Genomic DNA, 21,928 nt, shown 5'->3' on the forward strand with positions numbered 1-21,928 from the left:
GTATATAATACTACCGTATCTGTCCGTATTAGTCTCTCTCCACCTCTGTACATTTTTCCTCCCACTTTACCAAACGTCAACAGTTGTTTCAGGTTTTTTCCCAGCACGCATATAGCCACGTGTGCAAACTGCTTTGTTTTCCATCTTTATGCGCCAATTCTTATCGCTGTCCATGGGATATGCAATAGTCCTCTCCCGCACCATAGCCAGGCCTTAATTTCCAGCTGAACAATTTAGAAGCCGCTCGTAATATGGAGCAGTTGGCACGTGACCAGTAGCAGCAACCACAGCGAGAAGTATACTGGATGTGGTGTGCTGGGGGACAAACAAATGTCGGGTCACCGACCCGGATGGACCCTGTTACAATTAAGCTCTGACCGTATTTGAAAAAGCCCTTGCACTCCGAAGAGTTGCTCCTATCGCCCGCTTGCCTCTACATCGTGCCACTCTGCGTTGGCTCAATGGGCTTTGAAGCACTGTCTGTCAGTCAGGGGCTGCGTGGGAAAGTTGGCCGTGATCTCCGTTCCATCTCCTCTCCACTTAGAGCCACCGCAGGGGACCAGGGGGCTCAGGCGTGTGCGAAGCCCCCTCTGTGTCGCTGTGTGCAAGCACACATGCCCCTGTTTGTTCAAGGTCGCCCGCATCACCAGCGAGACACTCGCTCGGTCCTCGAGGCTCTTTTTTCGGGATGGTACTGCGTCGAACCGTTTGGCCATTCCCTATCTGAAGGAGCGTTTTGCATTCGGGAGGAAGCTGGAGTGTGCGGAGGGAACGCACGCTACCGTGGGTGTACGGACACCCACAAAAACTGATCGATGCCACGGTTAGAAAACACCTACAACATTTCGCGCCCCTGGTCAAAGTTAAATGTACGCTAAATAGAGTTTTATCAGGACAGAACCAACTATGGCGTGACGAGAGTAGTGAGTGGTAGCATTAACAAATAACCGGCTCGCCGTGCATCTGTATTAAAACACCAGGAACCCATTCGCTTGTTGGACATCCCGGACATGCAAAGCGTGGCTGCACCACTGGCTCGCTGACAGTGTGGGTATACGCGGGCGTGGAACTCACTGCCGGGAGCCGGGAGTGAGGGAGCCGGGAATGAGCGGGGGGGGGCCTTTTGTGGCTTTTGGTGGCCCACACTGAAGTGTCGTATATCGCAGGGAGCAGGGCACTTGGCCACGGACCTGCGGGTAAACACTCAGGCGCTGCCCGTTTCAGGGAGTGACTACGCGTGGGGGGGGGGGGATGGTGGAAAGAGAGCACGTGGGATAGGAGCCGTCTTTTGTCACATGACAGACGTTACACTGGGTGATCGCAACTAGAGCTTGATGTCTCACTGAATATATTCGCGAGTGGACCGGAGTAGGTGCGTGATTGTTATCCACAGCTGGAGCGAGTGGCATACTGGATGTGATCATTTAAGAGTCGCTGACTTGGACAGTCCCGGCTGAAATAAATCCCTGAGTGAACCCACTTAACAAAATGTGAAACAAGATAAACTAGCTCAAGTTGAAGGTAGTCTTTTTCTAGTTTTATGCGATTTGATTACTGCATTTAAATGGCCCCATTATGTGAGAAGGGTGTGTATCTGTCGTGCGTGTGCATGTCAGCGCTTGATTGTTTTGTGTGAGTGTGTGAGTTGTGAATGTGGGTGCGCACTGGGCGTGGGTTTGTGTGTGTGTGGTGTGCACACAAACTGATGTCATCACACATAAAAATAAAACATGAATTCAATTAGTGTTTATTATTCACTTCAAATAGTGAATAAATTATGGGTTTTCGACGAGAATGTGAGCATATGTTTGTGCCAAATTATCTATTGGGATTTTATTCAAGATCTTCTTGGTTATTTCGGTAAAGTCACGTAGAAGGGAAATAATAAAACAATATTGTTTTTATTATTTTATATTTCCCTTAAAAAATAAAACATAATAAAATGTTATTATGTTTTTTAGTTATTATTTTATTATTTCCCTTCTACGTGACTTTACCGAAAGAACCAAGAAGATGAATCCCTGCAGTCACGAAAGCTTTAAATCGAAATTGATTCAACATGTTCACTCCACTCATAGCCTGCAAAATGAAATCACGGTTAATTTATCTGAGTTTTTCACTGAGCCAATTCTTTTCCTCTCGCTTCGCTTTTGTATCATACAAACCCAGTAACTCCTCGTCAGGAATAAAAAGAAGAAAAAAATATCCAGTCACATCTAATGTGGATCAGCCAGACTGCTATAAGTATATTGCTTACATTTGTGGTGTGTCTGCGGTGTTGGTATGTGTGTGGTGTTGGTGTGTGTGTGTGTGCTGTCGGGGGGAACAGTTGTGCAACGGTTAGTGCACTGCGATACGAATCCGGCGACCCGAGTTCGATTCCCGCTCACGGCCAACACCAATAACGATCATCTAAACCGGTCCTGGGCCTCCCCGAGGTCGACTCAGCCTCAAATGAGTACCTGGTATCGGTTTTGTAAACATCGCCACTGCGGGAGACAAAGGAGGCCATGCGCGGTATTGGCCACCCACCCCCTCGTGTGCCGTGCCGGCCTTCATAGGTGCTCGCCAACAGCAGTCTCTTAAAGGCTATGCAGGGGAGCTTTATCTTTGTGCTGCTCGTGTGTGTGTATGTATGTACCGCGTGTGTTTTGTTATGTCAACTGCCTATTATTCCGGCCCAACCGCACTGCTGTCAGTCGGGCTTCAGTGGCTCGGCGTGTGTAATTACAGCTGTCAGATGCCTGCAGGTTGAACACACACACAAAGAGCAAACAAACTTGCTGCCACTCGGCAGTGTTTGCCAAAAAATATTCAATCCGAAAAACTAACTTTTTCATTACGCCCACTCCAGTTTGGTAGGCAAACGTACCCTCCTGGCTGATCGTGGGGGTTGGTGGAAGGCTCAGGGATGGGAGTGGACATGCTGTCTGAGTTTTCAGGGAGCAAGCACAAAGTTTTGATGTGACGTTTCACCAGAAAATCTCGCACTTGCAGACACGAACGCCGCAAAATGTAATTATAGGCATAATTATATATTTTTTATGAATCAAATATTAAGAACGTCGCCAGTAACTTGATATATCGTGCAACAGGTTTAAGCTTCCCATTAAATATTCATATTAAGAGGGCTTAATGTTTCACTAATTTATTCTGGGTAGCTGGTAGACTGGAGTAAGCATATGATTCATAGTCACAGTCATAACAAGAGGTATACTGGATGTGGTGTGCAGGGTGCGGAAATTAACGTAATGTATTTCTGGATCACCAACCAGACAGATCTGTCATCTGTTGTCCATATATATGGAGAACGGTGGCGCAGTGGTTAAGCATGCTGCGCCACAAAGCCAGCGACCAGAGTTCGATTCTCGCTCGCGGTCAATATCGATGCTGATTATCTGAAACAGTTTCTGGGCCTCCCCTGGGATCAACTAAGCCTCAGGTCAACTAAACTTGGTGTGATATGTAAACATCGCCAATTAGGATAGAAGGGGTGGCCGGGTGTGGTGCTGGCCACCCACTCATATTCCGCGTTGGCCTTCAGAGGTGCTTTCTAAAAGCAGTTTTTCCAGGAGTCTGTTAAAAGCTATACAGGGGATCTTTGTCTTTATATGAATATAGCCAAACGTACATACGAATGCAAATCCAACACACAGAGATATGTATACGCTGTTGTGTGTAAAATAAATAAGCAGCATATAGAAGAGACAAAAGTTATGTTGTATGTTGGACTTCTTTCGCACCATACGTAGCCAACCATACTAATCAGAGATTAGCACGTAAAATAAAATATAAAAACATTTTTGTCCAATGACCAAGGGATCTTCTGGACCAAGGGCGGATGGTCCACAATAAATAGACAAAAAAAACCTCTGCCTGCCCACAAATTCCGTCGTGAATTTTTTCTTCTTCCTTTCTTTCTGTCCAATACTTTGTTACCGCCGCGATCTCCCACGATGGCCCACGATGACCATCCCCCCCCCCCCAGTGTGGATCACGGTTACGTGCGTTCGTCCGTGCGGTTGATGCGGGCTACACGCGGTAAGGCAGCAGAGGTTAGCGCAGCAACAACAACAAAAATCCGTTGTACTCTTTCTTTAGGTGCGATTGCTCACCACAGCCTTAACCTCGCGCAACCGCCCCCTCTCCCGCCTCCCTTAAAACCGCGAACACACGGCCGAGTTTACACGCGGGACATCGCGAATCCCAGCTCCGGCCACTTGCATTGCAATGAAGCGTTGCCTCTCGTCCCGCAAAAAAAAAAAAAGGCCTTGCCCTACCGTGCCCCTGCCTGTTTCACGAGCGCAAGTGAGGCCCTTGACGAATCGCTCCGTGCCACATTGTGGGACGCACTCTGGGCGTATTTCAACGGCAGGACAATGCGTTATGGACTGTTCGTGCGGAGCAGCGGCCGCTACCGCTGTGGGGTGTCGTGGTTGTTCGGACACCACCCCCACCCTCCACCCTCCCCGCCAACAACATGTTTTAATACGGCTAAGAGCCACCACCCACAACATTTTGGACGTAACAAAAAAAAATCGTTGTTTTCTTTTTGGGAGGGAGGGGGGGGGGCTGCATTTTTCTTCCTGAAACAAGGCCACGAAAAATGCCCAATTACGCGGATATAAACGAACCCTTAAACTCACAGGAGCACACGAGCAAGCAGGCTGCGTATCGGATCATTATTCAGTAGCCGTGTAGATTTAATATAATTCTAGTTACAGGAGAACTTCTATCTGTCGCCTATCTGTAGTCCAACCCATTACCGCTGGGGACAAGTAGGGCACGCCTCACCTCAACAAATGGATGCTGCCCTATATATGGGATTCCGTTGCACTGTCCCATGTGGTTTGGTTGAACAGTCAACAGGTTGAAGTCCTTTGGGGCAAATGCCCATTGGGGAAATCATTAAACCCTCAGTGTTCGGTAACGACAGGGCGGTTTTAAGCTGGCACGGAACCTATGTCATGGCTTGACATTGAAGTCTCCATGGTGCTAAGTGCTCGGGGAGCTTGGCTGTGTTGTGATTCACTCAACGCATGATTTTGGTAAAAAAAAAGTTACGGTCTCATTTGACATTGTTTGTAACGTCTATTCCACTTTCAAAGTACAGTTGTGTTTTGCTCCGTTCACTGCTATGGAAAAGACTCCCCAATCCATCCCGCTCCTGCGCAATCAGCTGATATCGCTCCATCTCCATGGTGATCTCTCTCTCTCACGGGCATGGTCCCTCCTTTGGCTGACATTCTCTTGCCAGTCTCGACGACCGGTCATCATCCTCTCCGAGCGATGTGTTCTGCACCAGGCCCACTTAATTTTTCTCAGCGTTAAATATCGCGTGCCTAATTTGTGTTTGTTCGGTCATCCGGCGTAATTCCAAGGATTCTCTCCTCCTTTTCACGCTTTTCAACGCACTCTTCACGTCTCATTCCGTTTTCGTTGCCAGAGTTCATTCATGCTCATGGTCCATCAGCACGGTTGGTTCGACATACAATCACACATACGTATGTCCAAGCAGTTAATATTCCCATTTGAAAACGTTCTCATGTTGATCATAGTTTTCCTACACAGTGAACAATTCATTCTCACGGTCACAATTTAACGCACGTATCGCGAGTGTAAAGAATTTGAATTAAATCTGTGAATCGTTGCATTGTCGCATGCTCTGGAGTCCATGCCCTGAATGGGACCCCATTACATGTGAATGCTTGGCTAAATGCTCGTCTGTTCGCTGGGCTCCAATCTTTAAATTATACCCCTTCTCTGAATTATACCCCCTTGTTTTAATACGCGTGACATGTGCTATTGCCCTGAAGCAAGAACTGTGCTGAACTAAGAGGTACCGCATACCGTACTGCGTAAATATGCGTTAGACAAGAAAAAGAAATAATGTTCTCAGACACGCTTCTTTTTCCTCCATTCAATAACCAGACATTATTGTTAAGTGCAGAGGAGGTGCACGTCTAAACTTGCGGGGGGGGGGGGGGGTGTAGAGATAAACGGCGCCCGTTTGAAGATGTCAACCCTTGATACGGTACATTTTGCCTCGTGTTATTTATTTTATTTCCCTACAAAGGTTATGATACGAATTGCTATCTGGAGCTGTCGCAGCTAGCAGTGCACCACCTTGTGTCAAAGAAAAAAAGCCCCGCAAAATTATTTTTGACAGATGCTACTTCTTTGAGGCCTCTGTTTCCACACCAGGTATGTCCATGCCGTGCGCACTGAAAATACAAGGACTCTTCTACTTACGAACAAGTTCAGTTTCAGAGGTCTGTTCGTAAGTCGATTTGTTCGTAATTCCATCTTTACTCCTGTAGAGTCTAAACATATTGCACGGCATGTAGACTAAACACGGGTAATGGATTTAAAAGTTGTATAATCTCCTGTCGATGTAGATGCCACTGGTTCTTCATATTCTGCAGATGTAGATGCCACGCTTCCGTGACACGATGGGGTTGATAATGTTCATGAAAAGCACAGAGAATATCGTAGTGAACCACACAGCGACAACACTAACAACAGACAATAGCGGCGGCCCAGGCATAAATGCTGAGAATGCTGGGTAATGACGCTGAACAACCATCGCCATCAGCCGTGCAGGCGATTGAACTTACGACTCTCGATCCGAACGGGCAACTGGATATACGGACAGGTTTGTTCGTATCTCTGAAAGTTCGTAAGTCGAATGCTCGTAAGTAGAGGGGTCCCTGCAGTGTGATGTAATGAAGCATTTAATGATGAGGTATTGGAGTATTTTCATCCTGTGATAAATAAATAATAATTATTATGTAGTAATTAATGCAACCAGGAGGGAAGTGAGAGGAGTAGCTGTGCGAGGTATTGTGGTTTGCTGCGTTATAATTTCCACGATACGATGTAAATGTTTACGACGTCACGATTGTAAACGTTATCAGTTTCCCGTAACTTTGTGACTGCGCGTTGCGTTAACGTGGATTTGTTGTTGTGCGTTGCCTCACTTCCGGTATGAGTACAGATTCATTTAAAGTATCTTCAACTGCAGTTCACTGAACACAAGTCTGCCATGCACCTTATAATTATTTGGCGACTTTACAGTCTATCACACTTTTTACGCGCACACTGCCAGATGCACGACAAAGGAATAATAGTTTAGGTTTTCTTTAATGAGTAATATAGCTATTTATTCAGAATGTTCAAGATCACAAAAGTAATTTCTCAAACATTGTCAGGAAATTAAGATTATTTTCCAAATGTAAAATTGGCAATGATATGTATTTTTTAAGACGGACCGTACAATTATTGTGGACCTTACACTGTAGATTATATTGTAGTTTTGCCATATAATAATAATTTAAAATTGTAAAACGCCGCGCAGTATTCGCAGTTCGCTTTCGAAGAGAGAGGGGGGACGACTCAGAGGCGCGATGAGGAACCCAGGACAATCGGGAAGGCAGCAGCCACGCTGTGAGTCAGCGCCAGCAATTCCCCAAGATCTGCAATCCTCTTTATATCAAGGTGTTATCGGCCAATTCACTAATGACGAGCGTTCACACGTGCGAGGAAGCCGGAGCACACGGAGAGAACCCACATGGAGTTCCACATTTTCTGACAATTGATCCTCATTGCGGTACCCCGGGGTACCAAATAATACAAAATGGCCGAGGCAATTAAATGTTTTATTTCTGGGACACTCCTTTTTTTCCAGAGGTGTACCTAACACCGCGACCGGGGTACCAATCAATACGAAATCGGTGCCACACTCCGTGATGTCGAAACGCAGCGAGGATGATGTCGCCGAAACCCTGAACGCTCGTACGCACCGTAGCGGTGCATCGTGAACAAGTGGAGATGAGTCGATTACCGCATCGCCCACCATCAACAGATAAAAAAATTACTGCATCACGGACATGGTGCGAGAGCCAGGGTACTATGTGATCCCGGGGTACCGCCATAAGGTTAATTTGTGTGATTCACCAACCCTCCCTCTACCTACACAGCACTGGATTACAGGCGTGTGGCACCGCAGCAGCCAAGGCTTCATTCTCAGGGAACATTTTCCAAAGCACAGGGCTGGTCAGCTCCAGCTGAATTGAGCCCTGGTGGCAACGGGCGATGTGGTGTGACGGTTCCAACCTTGTGACTCCGAAAATTTCCGTTTTTATCGATACTGTATTTATCAGACATTTTTTTTTGTTTTACACCAATGTAGGGCACCTATTTTTAAAAGATTGAAGCACTGGGACCACCCCACCGGGCCCCCTTTGGCAAGTTTCTGGATGGATCCGCCTCGCCCTGGTTAGCGGGAACCAGACAGAATGACCCCACCGCCTCCAAACACAGCCGGTTATTCTCGAGTCACGCACGAGAGACGCTCCCACCGAGCACGGCGTCGTTATGCAGGGGCGCACCCGCACCTTTAATTGGGACGCCCGTTGTCGCAGCGGTCTAACAAATACGACGTTGTGCGTGGCGTTTGTGCAAGTCTGTGTGTGTGTCTTTGTGCGAGTCTGTGAGTCTGTGTGTGTGCGAGTCTGCGTGTGTCTGTGTGTGTGTGTGCGAGTCTGTGTGTGTGCGAGTCTGCGTGTGTGTGTGCGAGTCTGTGTGTGTGTGTCTGCGTGTGGCTGTGTGCGTGTGTGCGAGTCTGCGTGTGTCTGTGTGTGTGTGCGAGTCTGTGTGTGTGTGTCTGCGTGTGGCTGTGTGCGTGTGTGCGAGTCTGCGTGTGTCTGTGTGTGTGTGCGAGTCTGTGTGTGTCTGTGTGTGCGAGTCTGTGTGCGAGTCTGCGTGTGTCTGTGTGTGTGTGCGCGAGTCTGTGTGTGAGTCTGCGTGTGTGTGAGTCTGCGTGTGTGTGTGTGTGAACCCGTCAGCGTGTGTGTGTGTGTGAACCCGCCAGTGTGTGTGTGTGTGAACCCGTCAGCGTGTGTGTGTGTGAACCCGCATGCTACAAAACCCGGCGATCCGAGTTCCCGCTCAAGGCCAACACCAGTGACGAATATCTAAACTGATCCTGGGCCTCCCCTAGATCGACTCAACCCTGAATGAGTGGTGTGTAAACATTGCCACCGGGGAGACAAAGGCGGTCGGGTCTGGTGTGCCCACGTTAATAGGTGCTCACTAACAGCACTTGCCCCAACTGTATGTTATAGGCTATATGGGGGACCTTTGTCACTTTGTACGCGTCGGTTTATTAGTCTGTCGCTCCTCCGCGCCTACATTGTGTCACCCAGACACAATGACACAATGAGCTGTGGGACCCTGGGTCTACATTCTCGTGTAACAGCGACTTGTTGTGTGGCCGCCCGTTAGCGAGCGGTAATTAACGCAGTCCCCCTCCCGGACAGCACCAATTAATGATGATGCGAACAACGCGTTTGCTCTTCTTTGGTTCTTTCGGTAAAGCCACGTAGAATGAGAATAAAATAATAAAATAAAACAATACAATTCTCACGACGTTTCGGCCACAAGTGGCCTGAAAAAGTGGCCTGAAGAAGGCCACTTGTGTCCGAAACGTCGTGAGAATTTAATTGTTTTATTTTATTATTTTATTCTCATTCTACGTGACTTTACCGAAAGAACCAAAGAAGATGAATCCTTGCAGTCACGCAAGCTTTAAATCGAAACGCGTTTGCTGTTTCATCATCATCATCATCCTCCTCATCATCAGCCATTAAAATTCCACTGTTGGATGAAAGCCTCTCTAAGCCGTTGCCATCTCTCACGGTCCTGCAATGTAACAAGGCAGGCTTGAGCACCGGCTCACGAGCTGATTCCGTTACTCCATCTCCCTCGGTGGGCGCAGTGCCGGATTAAGCGAGTACGGGGCCTGTAGCATATGTTATAAAGTGGCCCTAAATAATAATAAAAAACACACACTTTTTTACTTGCATAGTAAAGTAATTGTATTTTTTTTATTTGCTATACAGCCAGATAATACAACACAAATCGCTAACCTTAAACACCCAGTCGTTCGTAAAAGTTGAAGGCGGTATAGTACTATAGTAATAGAACAACTGCAGGGGGCCGTCCATAAATGACGTCACGCACCTAGAGGGGGGGGGGGGTCAGACATTTGTGACGATGTGTGACGAAGGGGGGGGGGTGAGAAATGTGACGTCACATCAAAATACGCAACTTTAAATAAATATAGACAGCACGTTCTACTTAATTAAATAGACTTTGTAATAAATGTTTTCTCCTACAACATCAGAGTGCAGCGCCACATTAAATACGCACTACAATGACAATAGTTTAAAGCGATTTGAAGCATGTTTTATTTTGTTTTGGTGGGGGGCAGAGCTTTGTGACGTCATATTTGGGGGGGGGTCTGACTTTTTGTGACGCCGTGTGACGAAGGGGTGGGGTCAAAAATCGTCAAAAATTGCGTGACGTCATTTATGGACGGCCCCCAGAATCAATGAACCGGAATTGATAGCTTCAAAGCATTTAGCGTGGGGCCCTTGAAAGTGCGGGGCCCGTAGCTGCTACACATGTGTGTAGCTACAACACGTATGTAGCTACACACATGTGCAGTAGCTACTTTTGTCTACGAGGATGATCCGGCACTGGGTGCACGTCCACTCTTGGACGCGTTCCTTGCCATGCCTGGGTGGATCACTTAAAGAGGCCGTGTGAACGTGACCACGCGTATGTACGTTGAACTTCTTTCGCACCGTACACCGCCAGATAGCACGTGCTAATCGCATACTACGAAAGTCAACGAGATTCCCACAGGAGGCAGTACAAGTGCGATGGCTCTTGACATACCTACGCAAACTGTGAGCTGTTATCTTCACATGCCGTGTGTGTGTGTGTTCTCTCCAGGCCACTCCTGTTTCCTCTCTCTCTCTCTCGTGCAAGAAAAAAAACGCTCCGGCATTCAAACTGGAGCCTTCAAGGGAAAACCAAAAAATATCTTTAGCGACTCCGTGAACGGCTCGCCCTCTCTATCTCTCTCTCTCGTGGGTAAAGATACTGAAATAATCCTCGCGCGCGAAACTGTATCGCCGAAATCTCGATGAGCACTCGAATGCCGAGACGGTGACAATGGGGGGACGGGGTGGGGGGGGGGGTTGCACGGTTGGTTACGTACGGTGCGAAAGAAGTTCAACGTACACACAGTACATAACGCCACACGCACGCGCACCCATGACCCTTCTCCTGCCTACCCCACCGCATCGCTTCACACCGAGATGCCGCGGCAGACGGAGTGACATCGCCGTGATGAGACGGGAGGGCGAGCGAGTCGGTGGGTGGTGCTCACGTGAACGGTCGAGCGCACGGACGAACTCCTTCCGACGCCGCGTTCCTCCTCCTCTCCCCTATCCTATGGCAACAATAAATCCTCAGCAGGTCTGGTGCACTGCCCAGGGTCAGGCTTGGTGGAGCTTTCCGCTTTTTTTTTAGTTCTCAGTTTGTTGTCCTCTCCCCCCCCCTCTGCCCGCACCTCCGATTAGCTACATACGGTGCGAAAGAAGTTCCATTTACTCGACACTATACGCTACAATACACGCTACATTACTACACACCACTACTATACACTACACCACTATACTAAATTGTAAACTCGTTTCTTTAGAACCGCTCTTTGCGTTGAGTTTGTTGGCCTTCGCCCGCACACCTCTGATTAGCACGGTTGGCTACGTACGGTGCGAAAGAAGTTCAACGTACGTACATACGCAGACGTCTGTTGTACCCAAACTCCGTTAGCCAGTCCTGGTCTCGATTTAGGACTCCCAGTTAAACATCAACGTTGTCCCGAGTTCGGTTAATCTAGGTAGGTAGCTAAAGCAATGTATGTTGGTAATTATGTTTATGTAGATAGGTGGGTTAATCTAGGTAGATAGGTAAGTCAATGTATGTCGGTGTGTAAGTTCAAGTAGGTAGGTAAATGTTTTTTTATCTGGATAGATAGGTAAGTCAAATAGGTAGGGTGTTGCAGGTAGGTAGGATCATGTTTATAGGTAGGTTAATATCATGCTATGTTAATGCTATGTTTCATTTCAAGGCGTATTTATTTCGCAGGCTTGAGACTTAACTGGTATTTATTTTAGCCGTGTGGTCTGTTATTATTTCTGGGGACGGGGGGGGGGATTACGTGACTACACACATATTTTACGATCGACAAGCGACAATTAAATTTTCGTAGTGTTATAAAAAAAACTTTATTTATTTTATTTTGATATGATACTTATGTGAAGCTGACATATGGCCCGCTCGTATTTTTCATGATCCGGGACCCCCTTGAGCTACCTTCTTGGCTCTTACGCTTTTGCTTGGGCTACTCATTGCCGAACAGCCCCCACTACTAAGACAAATATTCCCCACATAGCCTGTAATACTATTGGGGCAAGTGCTTTTATCGAGCACCTATGAAGGCCAGCACGACACAGGAGGGGTGGGTGGCCAGCACCACGCCCGACCGCCTTTGTCTCCCCAGTGGCAATGTTTACACATCGTACCAGGTACTCATTTGAGGCTTAGTCGAACTAGGGGAGGTCCAGGACCGGTTCAAATAATCGTCATTGGTGTTGGCCGTGAGCGGGAATCGAACTCGGTTCGACAGGTTCATAGTGCAGCGTAGCGCTAATCGCTACACTACCGCTCCCCCACCCCCTTGGAACTTCCGCTTTTAGCTTGGGCTTACTGCCTAGCAGCCTCCACTACTGGTTGACACACGCACACACCAATACCAATACCCGCCATTCGCCTCTAAGTGACGGTGTTATCACCACCGGGCCTGTGCCAGGCAAGGTGCACTTTGACGCCACGTGAAGTGTCCTAGGCTCGCTGACCTCAGGAGGTCTCGGGACAGACCCAGGTGGCATGGGTTGACTGACTGAGATGACCGCTAGATGCACCAGCTGCACTCACACGCAACACGCACTTGCTCAGATTTGGCGGCCACACAGCACACACTTTCAGAAGTCATATTTGCATTTCCGCATGTCTAATTTAGCAATCAGGTTCGTTTGTTTATTTCCCTCCCAACAAGAAAAAAATCCCTTTTTTACTGACGAATGACCCACGCGAGATTATTAAACATTTAGTCGTCGTGAGTTGTGTTTCTCTTGCGTGTGACCGGCGCTTTTCAAAAAAAATGTTTATTGTAAACAAACCTCTCGCCAAAACGGAATGGAACTGAAGGTGAACACCGCGACTCGACGAAACGCCCACGCGTAGCTTTATCAGAAATACAATCGCAAAGTTAAAACCCTTTCTAACTTTCTTGTAAAAACAAAAAAAACCCTTTTTAACTTTGCGGGCGATCATTATCCATCTAGTCGTTTTTTTATATATATTATTATTTTTTAACGGTGGCCTGTCAGCAGCCAAGAGAGCCTGCTTGGACATCACCGACTTTGTAGTCCACCGACTCTTTCCCCCTTTAAAAAAATATATTAAATCTAGGGTCTGTTTATGGTCAGTTAAAGGGCTAATGCTCGTGGTTAATGACTCATTGATTATGGTTAGCGCTAGATTTTATTAATGGTGACTGGTTTTTTTGGCTGCTTATGGGTTAGAAGCAGCCAGACCGCCACTAGTTTCAAGTTCAAGTTGATTTTAACTGGTGAGAACTCAAGGGGCCCGGGTAGTCTCGTCTGCAAGAGTGAACCTTGGGTCTCAGCGCACTCACAAACGCAAAACAAATAAAGTACAGTCTGTTCTGCTATAACGCGTGTTTTCATGACGCGAATTGGATATAACGCGATCGAGTGAGGGGCCGTCCATAAATGACGTCACGCGAGTTTGGACGATTTTTGACCCCCCCCCTCGTCACACGGCGTCACAAAGTCAGACCCCCCCCCCTCAAATATGACGTCACAAAACTCTGCCCCCCCCCCCCAAAAAAAACATGCTTCAAATCGCTTTAAACTATTGTCATTGTAGTGCGCATTTAATGTGGCGCTGCACTCTGATGTTGTAGGATAAACATTTATTAAAAAAGTCAATTTAATTAAGTAGAACGTGTTGTCTATATTTAAAGTTGCGCATTTTTATGTGACTTCACATTTCTCAAACACCCCCCCCCTCGTCACACATCGTCACAAATGTCTGACCCCCCCCCCTTCCCAGGTGCATGACGTCATTTATGGACGGCCCCTTGCGCGCGTGTATGAGTGGGGGTGGTGGCGACGGTGGTAGCGAGTTCGAGGTAGGGCCGAAGGATATGGGCAAACATTACGTAATTGCGATTTTTCTGACAGATATTGCGATTTGATTTGCGATTACTTTTTTTGTAAGTCAAGCTTCAGTGCAATATTCACTGTGTAATCGATTTAAAACATGTGATGGAGCATTACCACGTGCTACCATCAAAATATGAACTGCTCTATATATTCTAATGCAAGGATGAGAACTTAAATGATATGAATTGCTTCCAACATGTATTTATTGAAAATCTATATAATTGAAATAGAACAATCATACGTAAAATTGTTAAGTTAAATAAAGAAAGTTATAATAATAATAAAACAATTCCAATAAGAAAGCAATTGGACTTTTAAAACCGCAAAAAAATCGCAGCCTTTGCGATTTGCTCATCGCATTGTTTCAAATTACGGTTTCGATTTTAGATCGATTAATCGTCCAGCCCCGAGTTCGAGATGTGCACGTCCCCACGGTCTCCCGCGATTTTTGACGTGGTGGGAATTCTCGAGAAAATGACGGCAACTGACTTTCGAAGGGAAACAGAAACTTCGGGATTGAGTCTATAACTTGTTTCTTGATTTTGTTCTTCACACTGACATGGCTCTTCTGCTGCTGCTCTGGCAGCTCCAGCCGTGAGATTTAACGCGAAGGCTATCGGGGTGGTGGCGGGTTCAAGACGCATCTGATCCGACACCCTCCCCCAACAATAGGAAGAAAAAAAAACCTTTTTTATGACAGCAGCGAGAAGTTGACGAAGACGCAGCCGAGAACCTATTTGCTCCCGTCATTCTTCCCCCACCGATTTGCACGTTTGGCTGCCGTACGGCGCGAAAGAAATTCACCGTACAGACAAGACACACGTAGAGCTCTCTCAGGTGTGTGTTTTCGGGTTGTGGGGCGTGATGTCCGACGTTTCGGTCCACGTGCTGGAACCGAAAGTGGGTTCCAGAAAGAAGCGTTCTTCTCGTTAACGACGATACGCTCGCTGATGCTGCGTCCGTGAGTTGTTTTCGCAGCTGCGCTGTGCGTAGCTCGCCCGATCTTTGTCTTGTTTTGTGGGGGGGGGGTAGTGGGGAGTTGTGCCCCGCGTTGTTGTACGTCCGATATTGGTTTAATCCAGGCGTTTGGATTCACCCCCGCGTGGCAAAACGCGTACACCCGTGGAACCGGACCAAACATTCCAATGCCGCAACGTCCCTTAAAATAAGTAATCATTTATCAACTATTTTTTTTTAAACACGCTTTAATGAAATGTACCGTACTAGTAATGTAAGAACTCCACGACTGCACTAAGTGGCCCTGAAGCTTGTCACAACGTAAGGGGACCGTGGTGATTTACAGCCAACGTCAGTTGAGCGTGGACATTTAGACCCAAGCCGAAACATAACATACAAAAAATAATGTTTAAAAAATATGTTTTTTTTAATGATATAATATAATATTGTCATCAGTATGACATAAGTATACCAAGTTTGCAGTCGATACACACATTGGGAAGTGGGTTAAAATTGAGTTACAAAATTTGAGGATACAACAACAACAACAACACCAGACAGTGAGTTAAATAAAAGCGTGTAAAATAATAATAATAATGATACGAGCCTAGCTAGGGGACTCTGCAAGGCTTTCTCTGGGTGGACACGCGGAGCTGCACCGCCACGACTACTATCCCCAGGACCCCCCTCGCGTGTGCGTGGACACCGCTGGACGAAGTCCGAACTTCAGACCGCCGTCAGATCACCTTCTCACCTCACCAGAGAGGTGGGGTGGGGTGGGGGGTGGGGGAGCCTTCCTAAAAAATATAACAACTCCGTCGTGACGATTCAGAATGCTGCCTCGCAGCCGGCGAGAACTTCCAAGCGAGGGAGTTTTTTTTTTAAAGTAAACAACCCTCTGGCTCACGGTCGAGTGCCGCACGGAGGAATTGACAGCCCCTTGCTATCAGTGGGTCCCGCTCGGAATGCAGGTGAAGGCGCAGCCCTGCAATTTGGGGCCGTCCATAAATGACGTCACGCACCTAGGTGGGGGGGTCAGATATTTGTGACGATGTGTGACGACGGGGGGGGGGGTGGTTGAGAAATGTGACGTCACATAAAAATGAGCAACTTTAAATAAATATAGACAACACGTTCTACTTAATTAAATAGACTTTTTTATAAATGTTTTCTCCTACAACATCAGAGTGCACAGCGGCACATTAAATACGCACTACAATGACAATAGTTTATAGCGATTTGAAGCATTTTGGGGGGGGGGGGGTGGGCAAAGCTTTGTGACGTCATATTTGAGGGGGGATCTGACTTTTTGTGACGCCGTGTGACGAGAGGGAGGGGGGTGGATGTCAAAAATCGTCCAAAATTGCGTGACGTCATTTATGGACGGCCCCTTTGCTCACAAGGGCCACTGTCGGCGCTTGAAAAAAATTAGGTCCGAGAGTGTTTTTGGCCTACTCTTCCATGCTGGCCAGAACGTCTTGGAATAAACCTGGGAGTGTCCGCACACTCTGCCTCGCCTACCACGCGTTGGTGGCTGCCGATCGGCTGTGGTGGTGGTGGTGAACCCTGGAACGGGCTTTGAAGAGGCTAGCGCCGTCGCTTCGACTGCGACGTGGGAGACCGAATACAAACGGCGACTTCCCAAATCATGGGCCACTTTATTGAGCTATCATTTGTGGGATTTGCCTGGTGGGATGGAGATGGTTTAGTTGTGTTTGTATGTGTTTGGGTGATTTCACCTTTATTGTACTTTGCACTCCTCTCGCGTTGTTGTACTGTTTGTTGTTGTAACGTTCTCACCCGCCCCTGTGAAATAAAAAGCTTTGTAGCTCATCGGATTCCTCCAGCAGTATAAACAAATATTCTGATTTCGCAGAGCAAAAAAAATTCACACCGGACATGCCGAACAAGATCGCGCCACAGCCCCAAAACACATCGGAGCCGCTGCATAGCACAACCGCGCAAAAAATACGCAGCCGTGTTACTTCATAGTCGTTTGGTTGACCAGCGTGTGTGTGTGTGAACCCGTCAGCGTGTTTGTGTGTGAACCCGTCAGCGTGTGTGTGTGTGTGAACCCGTTAGCTTGTGTATGTGTGAGCTGTGAACCCGTCAGCCTGTGTGTGTGTGAACCCGTCAGCGTGTGTGTGTGTGTGAACCCGTCAGCGTGTTTGTGTGTGAACCCGTCAGCGTGTGTGTGTGTGAACCCGTCAGCGCGTGTGTGTGTGAACCCGTCAGCATGTGTGTGTGTGTGTGAACCCGTCAGCGTGTGTGTGTGTGAACCCGTCAGCGTGTGTGTGTGTGAACCCGTCAGCGTGTGTGTGTGTGAACCCGTCAGCGTGTGTGTGTGTGAACCCGTCAGTGTGTGTGTGTGTGAACCCGTCAGCGTGTGTGTGTGTGAACCCTTCAGCGTGTGTGTGTGTGTGTGAACCCGTCAGCGTGTGTGTGTGTGTGTGAACCCGTCAGCGTGTGTGTGTGTGAACCCGTCAGCGTGTTTGTGTGTGTGTGAACCCGTCAGCGTGTGTGTGTGTGTGTGAACCCGTCAGCGTGTGTGTGTGAACCCACCAGCATGTGTGGTCCATGTTTGCACGTCCATGAGCCTCCTGCCCCCCTCTCCTCCTCCTCTCTGCACGCATGTTGAGTGAAGCAGGCGAGCGCCTCTCAGCAGGAAGTGACATTCCTGAGCTCTCCATCATTACCCACCTCCTTAGCCGGGTGTCTCTGCTCCCCTCCGACACGCCGTGCACCCCCCCCCCCGCCCCCCCCCCGGCGCAAGCGAACGCTCGTGGTGGTGGCGCTCGGACACGAGTGAACGGAGCAAAACGCTTGAGCACCCCAAGTCGACCGAAGGGGGCCCCTGGAATCATCTATCAGCTCAAATTTGATTCCTACAAAAAATCTTGAATAATGAATTATTTTCTCTTCACCCATAATGTTCGTTTCGTTTCTCAGTCCGCATGTCTCTCACCTAACTGCCATCATGTCTGTCTCTTGTACACATTTCTCTCATCTCTCTACATCTCTGTCATCCGTATATCTCTTGAGCTATTTGTATTGTCCACATTTCTCTCATCTCATTACATCTCTGTCACCCGTATATCTCTTGAGCTATTTGTATTGTCCACATTTCTCTCATCTCATTACATCTCACTCTCTTGTCTAATGTCTCTTCTGTTATGTCCCAGGAGTTTAGAAATTGAATGGTGAGGTGGGGCAGGGGGGGCAAAATGATTTCTGTTTCAGGCACACAGTGAGCCCACCCACCCACTCCGCACGCCGGGATATACCCCACAGCGCCAAAGACGTTATCTGCACGGGGATAGAAAACAAAAACCATAAGCGCACCCAATTTCACGCAAATGTTGTTTGCCGTAAATTGACATCGCCGGGGCTATATTTAAATGGATGGCTTGGGGATAATGGGGTCACGGAGGTCACGATATGAGTGCCCCCGCCTTGGCGCGGGACGGCCGTGATGGAGAGCGTCCCAGAGGCTGCGTTATAAAACACGCATCGATCGTTGCTCCAACAGCAGACGGACGGTGGATATGTTGGCACGCTGTCGACTAAGAGCCTATAATTACGCTCTTCAATCTGCTGCCTTGCTGCAGCTTTATTTACAGCTTTCTCTCGAGGGCGCTTAATGTTTCTAAGTGGCAAATTGGAAAATAACGTAGTCTCGATGCGCCCCGCGCGCACACACAGACGGCACTCGGCCGACGATCAATAACAACTCCCGATATCTTCTCGCCGTCACCAAAACACGAACAAAACATCCGTAATACAGGGTTTTTTTTCGGTTAGATCGCATAAATATAAACGTGTCGTTAAACCCGCGACCACCCGACACAGCCAATTAGTAAGGATTGTCGCATGAACAGAACATGCCAATTCGTAACTAGTACAGCACACCCGGTGTGTTGGAGAGTAAATCCACAACATTTACAAACTGAGTATAATCTGAGTATAGGCAACCTGCATTGTGGATGATATCGGTCGCGAAAGCCCACGTGTTCAATGAACGAAACAGCGGTAGCAGCACGTTGGTGGCGGAATGCGCGTCGTCGTCCGTTCGTTAAAGCTTTCGCGCGGGAGGACGTCCGACAAAGGGCTTCGTTTTAATGTCAGGCCTTCAGTTTCTCCATACTCACCAGTGGCACATCCCGTGGGCAAATGAGGACCAAGTTGAAGGCACCGTATACTTTTCCAGGTCTCGTGGTGGCGCTCACCTTATAATCCAGCGAACCGGGGGTTAAGGGTTGCTCCGTCTCGCAGATTTGTGAAACTCCCGAACCCCTTTGGGCTCTGAGGTGGCAAGGTGATGGCAGCATAGAAAATGGGTTCTTGAATCTATCCACGCAAAACTTTTGGGCGGTGTCTCCTTGTACGCTTGGATTTTCTCTTGGTACTCCGCTTTCTTCCTGCATGCCAAACACTGAAATTCATGGTAATGGGTCAAACATTCCGATATAGGACCCTCCGGGAAAATAGTTCAGACACAGTGAAGCTTTCTTGGATTCTGAATATGACTGTGATGGCTCACTCGGTGAGTTCTACCCTTGGTCAGGGTCAATTTGGCCTGCGCTGGCTGAATAGTAATATGAGTAAGCTGTATGTCTTCAGCAGATGTGAGCCCACCAAGAACTAAAATATATTTTTCTAGGAAGACCTTTGTTAAAATAGAACACACAAAATATATTCAGAACCATAAAAAAATCAGACTGTTTATGTTATTAAGGAATACATGACCCAGTCATGGCAACGTGGAATCTCCTCAACTGGCTCAGGGCTGCAAGCAGAGATGAACACCGCTCACTGCTTTATAATCACGTGACAACATCGTCCCTCTCCAATCAATTCTGTCCGAACTCTGTACAGTGTCTTGGCTGCAAAACATTGTTTCCAGTTATGAGCCAAAACTTTTATATTTCAGCGGCACTGCCTTTTCTTCTTTGAGCAGTGCAAGTCATTGTTTCCCTGCCTCTAGGCGCATTATAACTTTCTATCAAGATCTAACAGAAAATAATAATATTAATCATCTGAGAATACAGAACCGTGTCACCAAATCACCCGGAGTGCACCTGATCTCATCAGATGTTCGAAGTTAAGCGGGGTTGAACCCCTACATTGAAAATGCTTCTGGGCAACGGGACAGCTTTTCGAAAACTGGGACTAGCCCAGCCAAACCATGCGTGTTCGTGGCGGTTAGTTTAATATTTTATAATTTCTGTATCTCTTACCCCACCTCCTGCTTATTACCCTCACCCGCAGACCACGTGTGGCCACTCCTGCGAGAGTTCGCAGTGTCTGCGTGCGGCGGGGAGACGGTGTCGCTGAGCTGCCCACGCCACACGGCGCTGCGCGTGCAGGGCGCCACGCGCACCGCGAGAGCACACGCCCCCTGCCCTTCTCCGCCATCCGCTGCCCACGCCGCTGCCCACGGCGACACCGGCCGTGCCCACAACTGCACGGACTCTGCCCTGCTTCAGGTGCTTGCCCAGCACCGTCGCAACGTGAACATGAAAAAGTGAAAAACCGATTATTATTTTTTTTTTAAAGAGAAAGGTGACGAGGGCCCTGGGTGACGTGTGTGTGAGAGGTGGGATTTACAATGAAGCCAACAGCTTTCTTGTCTTCTCCACCGGAACACGTGGTGAGCTGACAGCCCCTCCCTCTAATTAGCCCCACCTACTTTTGCATAGCCACGCCCACTCAACCACTATCCCAGCCCACGTGGCGAGTGGCTTCCTCGCTCTTTCGGAAGTTTCCCGTATCGCGAGTCGCGCATTAGACCTGAATATTTTTAGCCGGGACAGAAATACGAAAATTTGCAAATGCTTCGGAGCACCTGGACAGGCTCTTGTGAAACGAGCACTCGTTCCAGCCAAAAAAATGACGTTTGGAAGCTTTGGAGTAGGGTCAAGTTAGGATTAATGCTGAGAGTCTGTGGGCTACGTTGTTTTGGTTAGGGGTAAGGGTTGGCTTGTGTTGTCCATCAGCTGAATTTACTCTTCTCCACTGGTGGAATATCACTAAGGGGGGTGGGGGGCCTGGGGACGCTCGTCCTCTCATAATGAGCAGCAGCGCCCTCCTGTGTGCCCCCTAGGCTGGCCCCCCATTCAGAGGCAGCTCTTGAGGTTGCTGGCGAGGAACTTAAGTACAAGTGAAAGAGCCATGGGCGGAGTTTGCGGGGGGGGGCAATACCCCCCCCCTAAACTGAGCGCCTTTATTAATTTATTTCCAGTAGTTTACAATTAAGGTAATAAATAAATGTGTTATATACGGCCGTGATTCCTAATGTGAGGGACAAAGAAACCCCTGCCCCCCCCCAATATAGAAGTCAAACTCCACCTATGAAAATAACTCATCGTGACCACTGCCATTAATAACGCAACACTCCGCCGTCGCTTCCTTCCTTCTGCCAGATACCACAGCTGTTGGCGCAGTGAACACCACACCTCCACGTTCTGCCGTTGTAACTTCTTTCCTATCGTGAAATGTTACTTCATGTGTTTTTTCTCCTGTGTCCCAGGATCCCTATGGTCTCACTGCCGATCACGGCCTTTCCACTTGCCGCTCGCTTTCTCGCGATGTTTAAATCATCCTCGTCGCACACCGACCCCTCCCTAACCCCCACAACCCCGTCCCCAGGCACATGCGCTTCAAGCCAAAGCTCAGTGCAGTAAGAATTTCATTTTACCCTGCTGTGGGCGATGCACACCTTTGTCCACTGGTCACCGAGGGGGTTTGCGTAGAGAGTCTGTGAGAGAGAGAGACGCAAGGGGCACGACAGCGGAAACGTTTCTCAC

At 48.1% G+C, this 21,928-nt stretch overlaps 1 protein-coding gene across 1 annotated transcript in view; it reads left to right on the forward strand.

Moving 5' to 3' along the window:
- LOC116953419 (protein eva-1 homolog C-like) overlaps positions 1-21,928 on the forward strand; it is a 65,060-nt gene that overhangs the window by 27,773 nt on the left and 15,359 nt on the right. The window contains exon 2 of the mRNA XM_032973607.2: positions 20,391-20,608. Coding sequence (XP_032829498.2) covers positions 20,391-20,608 — 218 coding nt within the window. The remainder of the gene's footprint in view (positions 1-20,390; positions 20,609-21,928) is intronic.

This window comes from Petromyzon marinus, chromosome 51, assembly GCF_048934315.1.
Source record: "Petromyzon marinus isolate PM22_M1 ecotype Great Lakes invasive population chromosome 51, UKy_Petmar_22M1.pri1.0, whole genome shotgun sequence".
In the NCBI taxonomy this organism is placed as follows: Eukaryota; Metazoa; Chordata; class Hyperoartia; order Petromyzontiformes; family Petromyzontidae; genus Petromyzon; species Petromyzon marinus.